At 32.9% G+C, this 6,310-nt stretch overlaps 1 protein-coding gene across 1 annotated transcript; it reads left to right on the top strand.

The window, feature by feature from the left end:
* The first annotated feature begins 709 nt into the window (after positions 1 to 709).
* LOC115962727 (mitochondrial import receptor subunit TOM5 homolog) lies at positions 710 to 3,543 on the top strand. The gene is made up of 2 exons (XM_031081609.1): positions 710 to 896; positions 3,184 to 3,543. The coding sequence occupies exons 1-2, from the start codon at positions 810 to 812 to the stop codon at positions 3,259 to 3,261; spliced, it is 165 nt and encodes a 54-aa protein (XP_030937469.1). The 5' UTR covers positions 710 to 809; the 3' UTR covers positions 3,262 to 3,543.
* Positions 3,544 to 6,310: the final 2,767 nt, after the last annotated feature.

Genomic DNA, 6,310 nt, shown 5'->3' with positions numbered 1-6,310 from the left:
AAAATATTAAATTCCTAAAGGAAAAAAAGAAGATTTACATGATAATCTTAAATGTTAGAATAAATTTTAATTTCCTCCTTAAAATTTGGGATAATTTAAAAAATTTCTCCCAAAGTTGTAAAATTTGGATTTATATCTCATGTATCATTTGGATTCAAGTACTTTCATCAATGCTCTATGATGAGGTATCCCATTAAATACCACTTAAGCTCAAACTAACCTCTTCTTTTTCTTTTTTGTCTCTCCCTAAATTACATCATTTTAAAGTTTAAATGCAATTAAAGCAATGTCAAATATCATTTTAACTAAATTCCAATTTCCCTCCTAAAGTCGGGGAAATATCTACCAAAGGACAAATTATCCTTAAAATGAACACCTCATTGCAATTTGCAAATGCATTGACAAAATAGCTTAAATCCAAATAATATACATTAATAGGATTATAGATTCAAATTTTAAAACTTTAAAAAATAAAATTAAAATTACCCTAAATTTTAAGTGGGTAAATTGCAATTAGTTTAAAAATTATATGTAAACTTTAATGAAAAAAAAAAAAATTTAAAATTACCCTAAATTTTAAGTGGGTAAATTGCAAATAGTCTAAAAAAATTATATGTGATTTGACATGACAGTCCTCAGCCAATGACCATACTTGGGTAGGAAGATTACTTCCGTAATTTCGTCCATAAATTAACTCAAACCCTTCGCCCTTTTCAGTTTTCACTACCGTCAAAGACAAAAACCCTCTCTCTCTCTCACTCTCTCTCAAAACCCAAAACCCTAACCTTTTTCTCTCTCTCTGTTCTTCAATGGCTGACTCAGTGGTTTCAGTGGAGAAGGTCAAAGCTTTCTTGCAATCTCAGTACCAGGATGAGGAAAAGTGGGCCCTCAACGTGGTAACCCTTCTCTCTTTCTCTCTCTCTCTGAATCTCTATTCTCTTCCAATCTTTGTAATATTTCAATATCAATTTTTTGAAAAATTTCCATTCTTGATGTTGATTTATGCTCTTTTATTTATTTGTGACAAGGGATTTATTCTTTGTTTGGTTGCTGTGAAAAGACTATAAAATTTCGAATATAAAATTATAATTTTTTTTTCTTAGTTTTTAGATCATTGCACTTAGTTGAGTTGAAAATAGGAATAGCACAAAAGACAACTACTTTGTTACTACATATTACTTTGTCGACATGAATTTTGGTTTTACATTAATAAATTGAATGGTTTTATCAGCATGTATTTTGAGTGAGTGATAGAGGTTTTAATTGACATTTAAAATCTGGGATTTTTTCCTCTTGATTTATGATGGGTATGAGCTTTTTGGGTTTGTCTATGAGCGAAATATAAGGAACTAAGCACCGACAACAAGCAGAGTTTTTGTTCCTTCATGATTGAAAGTGTTATTTTTGTAACGGTTTCAGTAGGGAAGTTTTAGCCTCATTCACAATAGTATGGCGATCATGTGTTATTAACATGATCATAATTCTACTTTATTATACAAGGGCAAACATAAACTGAAAGTAGCAGTACTATCACACAATACCAGATAATGTTAAGCTGTGTTGCATTCATTTACATCCACCAGCCAAGCTTTTGTATATTTGACTTTTAAAAGCCATCAAGATACATAAGCATAGTTTACTTATAAGCTATTTAAATGTATGTGGTGGAGAGGTTGCATTGTTCTCATCAAGCATAAATGACAACTAAAGGGTGTTTCAACATCTGGGATACCCTTTTTTTTGGGTTTTGTTTGGGGGGGGGGGGGGGAGGGGGGGTTGGTTGATTGAATGTAAGTTCCTCGTGTATCTGCTTATATATCTTGGTAAAATTATAAATATGTGGAGAAGAGTGTCACTCCTTGTTAGATCAATGTAGGTTATGCTTTAATGTTGTCCACTTTGAAACATCAACAAGCAGAAATTTCATAACTTTGTTATACTTATTTTTCATCATCTTTATTTTGAGTTCAACTTAAGGAGGCTAAATTTTTGGTTTCTATTTGAGACACATTGAATTTCTTCCCTTTATAAGTTGGGTTTTTAAGGTGGACATATAGTTTGGGACAGAGGGAGCAATGTTTAGATTATGTTGCATCATTAATATGCAGTATATCTATTAAGTATTAACTCTTTTTGGTTGATGAGAACAAAAATTTGGACTTGAAGTCCCACCATCCACATTTATAAAGTTTGATTTTGAATCCTCCATTTAGTTCCTAGACTGGATTTAATGGAAAATTGTTGTTTTGGTTTACCACTGCTGGTGAAATTGGAATAGTAACACAATTGCTTTAGTGAAAATATAGAGATGAAGTGAAGAGAGGCTATGGTAATGGAAAGATGGTGGATTATTGGAGTGGTGCCAATGGAGGAAATAGTGGCAGGGGCATAAAGGAACCAACAGAGGGTTGTTATGGTGGCGGTTAGATATTGACCATATGTTCCTTCATTGCCACTATGCTCATAATCTATGGTCACTGGTGTTTTGTTTGTTCAGGATACATTGGGTTATGGTTAAAAGGGTCTTGAATATGTTGGAGTGTTGGGGAGGAGGTTTTGGTAGACATTGTACTACTGATATTTGGGGTGAAATTCCTTTGTGTTATGTGCACTATTTGGAGAGATTGAAGGAGAGGCGATCACCTTTGGAGTTCAAATTATTGTTATCTTGTTCTATAAATGATTGGATGGCTGCCTTAAGTAGTCATTCTTTTTCTAATATGCTGGGGATTTCTACACTTTTAGATGATTTTATTAGCAACTCTTGTACACTTCCCATGTCCTTGGGTTGTGATGCTTCTATTTCTTTGAATAAAACTCAGTTTTTTTAATAATAGATATTGAAAAATGGAGAAAGCTGAGAAAGAGAAATTTAATACTTTTGTTTCCTATGCAATTTGGATTGGCATTCCCTTACCCTTTTCATGGGAATGGTTTTACTGGTTTTGAAGGTTTGAGATTATGAAGTGAATGGGAATGAATTTGACCATTTCCATATCTCCAATGTGGGGATGGATCCCGCTCGTCCTTGCAAGCAAAAAGTGATTGCTTTATTTAGAAGTTGTGTGGTTCCATTTTATGATCTGTTATTTTGTGTGATGTTGGGTGGTATACTCAATGCGACATCTATTTATTTGATCAGACATTGTTTATTAATTGAAGCTGTTCATTCTTCCTTTGTAGAAATTGCTGCGTGCTGTTGGGCTTTTTGCAGGATCGATTTTGCTGATGCGGAATTATGGTGAAATTATGGCAATATGAATGTGAATGTAGGGTGTACTGAGTTCACTGCTGAGCTATGACGTTGTAGGCTCTTTATTAGTAGTTATTTTTGAGATGAATGGAGTATATCTGTTTCTTCAATTAGTTAAACAATAAGCTCTCATGTTTTGCTTTCATTTTGGCTGATGTTCATTTGTTTTATTACATACTTCTAGCACATGGTTCAATCTAGTGCTTTGAAGATGATCAGATGATTGAAATCGATTACACTTTCATGGATGACCGATCTTGTGCTATATATATGTCTCAGAGTGCTCTGTATTTTTTTTGTGTTGAATGGTTTTTGTTGGTTCCAAATTAGGCTATGTAATAATCATATTCACGGTGATCTTTTTGGAATATAACTAGAGAAAATTGAATTCCCCAAACCTCCGCCTGTAAGTCTTTGTCCAGAGAAAGTGATTGGCTGAATCAAATTATTTTCACTTCATTAAGTTCATTTTCACAATGTTTCTCTGACAATCTGCTCACAGTAAGGGAAATTTGTGAATGGATTGTGAGGGGAATTTTTTTTTGTTGGTGAAATTGGTAGTAAATTATGCACCTTCTATTGACATACAGCTATTAAGTGGCAGTTGGGGAGTGGTTAGCACTAAATGAAGGGATCAAATCATTTTGTTCTTATTGCTGATTGTGCTTTACTTTCTTCAGCCAAGAACAAAAAAATAGAGTTCATTTCCCTTTCATTGCCAAAGGTTTAAAATAAAAATGAATGTTAATTGCCCTGCACGTTTGCAGCGGAAAATTTATATATATACACACACACACACACACATATATGAAGCAGCAATACTCTTTCATATGAATTTCATAAGATCTCAGTGCCAAAATAATGATGATGGGTAGGAGTGTTTAAACAACAGTTTTCAGTATTTAAACATTACAACACGTATTTTTATAACACTTTTTAACTCATATGTATTTTCACAATACTTAAACAATAATATTAGAAATCTCTAACTAAACTATAGAGTTTCATATTAGGTGTGTTCTTCTAAATCTAATATTTATACATCATCTATTTATTTTCTCAGGATTCTAAATTTCATGTTATTTGAACATGCTTAATTATTAATTTCAAAGGGATAGATAATCCAAACCCAATTAATACGATGATTGTTAAATCAGGTGATATAGTAACATACTTGATACATTATTTTTATTAAGTTTTATTCATGCAAGATAAACATTAAAAAGTGCCCAACCATATAATAAGAAATAGTTGACATATAGTATCTAATTGTATTTCTTTTGACTCATAATTAAAATCATTAAGGTAGGTTAATTTAATCTAAACTATAACTTTGTTTCTCTCATTGTTCAATATAAATGTCATAGGACCAATCGGATATATGCTTTTTCTTAGGGTTCATTTGGATTAAGGGAGAATGGAGAGAAGTAAAGTAGAATTGACAAGAAATTAACTTAGTTTTTGGTCAATTCTACTCTACTTCCCTCCATTTTCTCTCCCTACTCCCTTAATTCAAACAGGCCCTTAAGGAAGATATGAGAATTGTGATTTGGAGGGATAAAAGGGCATTTATGTTACCTTACTCGGGATGAATGAGTAACCTTGCAAATATGATTGGAATGCTTGCAAGCCCATGAGAGTTACGCACTGCACAAGTTGAGTTGAGTTTCATGGAAAATCTTACTAACATGTTGAATAAAATGGTATTTTCTCACATATCTCATGTCCTTTGAAAATCTTTGAAATGGACTTGAGAACTTCAAAACCCATAAGCCCATGAATAACTCACTATATAGTAGCCATAACAAAACCAAAAAATTACTTGTAGTTTTTGGGCATAACACTGCTTTCGCTCCCTAAAAGATATCAACCTGATTTGAACTATTGCTTACTTTCCTGATCTCTCAAATTTAGCAAGTCCAAAAGACATCATTCCTTTTGGAGAAACAAACCAAATCAAGTTAGTTCAACCAAACTACCTTTTTTTGGTGCAAGAATAGATTTGATGAATCTTTCAAAAAACCACTGCCACTTGCAAATTTTACTACACAAAGTCCAACCCAGTTGTCACCTGCGAAAGAACCTTAAATCAGTGGGAACTTGACTCTAACAAGTTGATAAGATTTTTAGACCCTAATTGTATTATGCAAAATTTTTTATAAATTAGGTCTAATCATGCCAAAAGTTTGATTGGAGAAGTTTTTCCCCTTCCCCCTTAGTGGTTTTTCTCTTAAATAGCTTTTCTTGAGTTTTTCATTTCATCATCGTATCACGTGTCTCTTATTTACTTTACCAAGTAGATGGACTCGCTATAGAAATCTTTTACAACTTCCTAACCTCTGATTTCTTCAATGATCTGGATGCTTAACAGATGACACACTCTTGCTTTATGACCAGAACATTTGACCGACGCCAAGAACCTCTTGAAGATTTAAACTCCACAAAAATGCTAGGATGGTGGTTATATAGGCTTCAACTTTTTGATCTCACCAAAGAGAAATTAAGTGAAAAATATTCTTTTGAACTCACAATACACAGGATGGAGGCTATTTTAAAGTCATGCATACAAGAGTCTTTAATTATATAGTAGACTTCGTAGGAATTCTGAACTCACGACATTGACTTAATTAAAACACATAAGATTTCTAATTTCCTAATTTTCGATCAATTGAGAGGTGTGTCAAACTTGTCTCGATTGATCACAAAGGGTGTTATGTTTACAAAACTATTCATTCCTAGAGTTGAACTTAAGTTTTCACCTTAAACTTGAATAAGCACACTACATATCAACAAGACTCATAATTTGTCATGGTTTTGCCAATACTAACCTAACACAAGTTAACCCATCATCATAAGTTATCTCCTTTGACTTCAGGACATAAAAGAGGATGGGGGTAAAGGACAGAGTGCAAAGAAAACATGTTCTACTAGGAGAATATGCTCAACACAAAACATTATGTATCAATAGCAAAAAACCAAAGCTGGTGAGCTAAAAAAACTCAACATCCACTTCACTTAGAGAAATCCAAACACAAGTTTTCTCTAATTCAGTAGATT

The sequence above is a fragment of the Quercus lobata genome, chromosome 10 (genome assembly GCF_001633185.2).
Source record: "Quercus lobata isolate SW786 chromosome 10, ValleyOak3.0 Primary Assembly, whole genome shotgun sequence".
NCBI classification, from domain to species: Eukaryota; Viridiplantae; Streptophyta; class Magnoliopsida; order Fagales; family Fagaceae; genus Quercus; species Quercus lobata.
The sequence above is the reverse complement of the archived record's forward strand: the minus strand, read 5'-3'. Positions and strand labels throughout refer to the sequence as shown.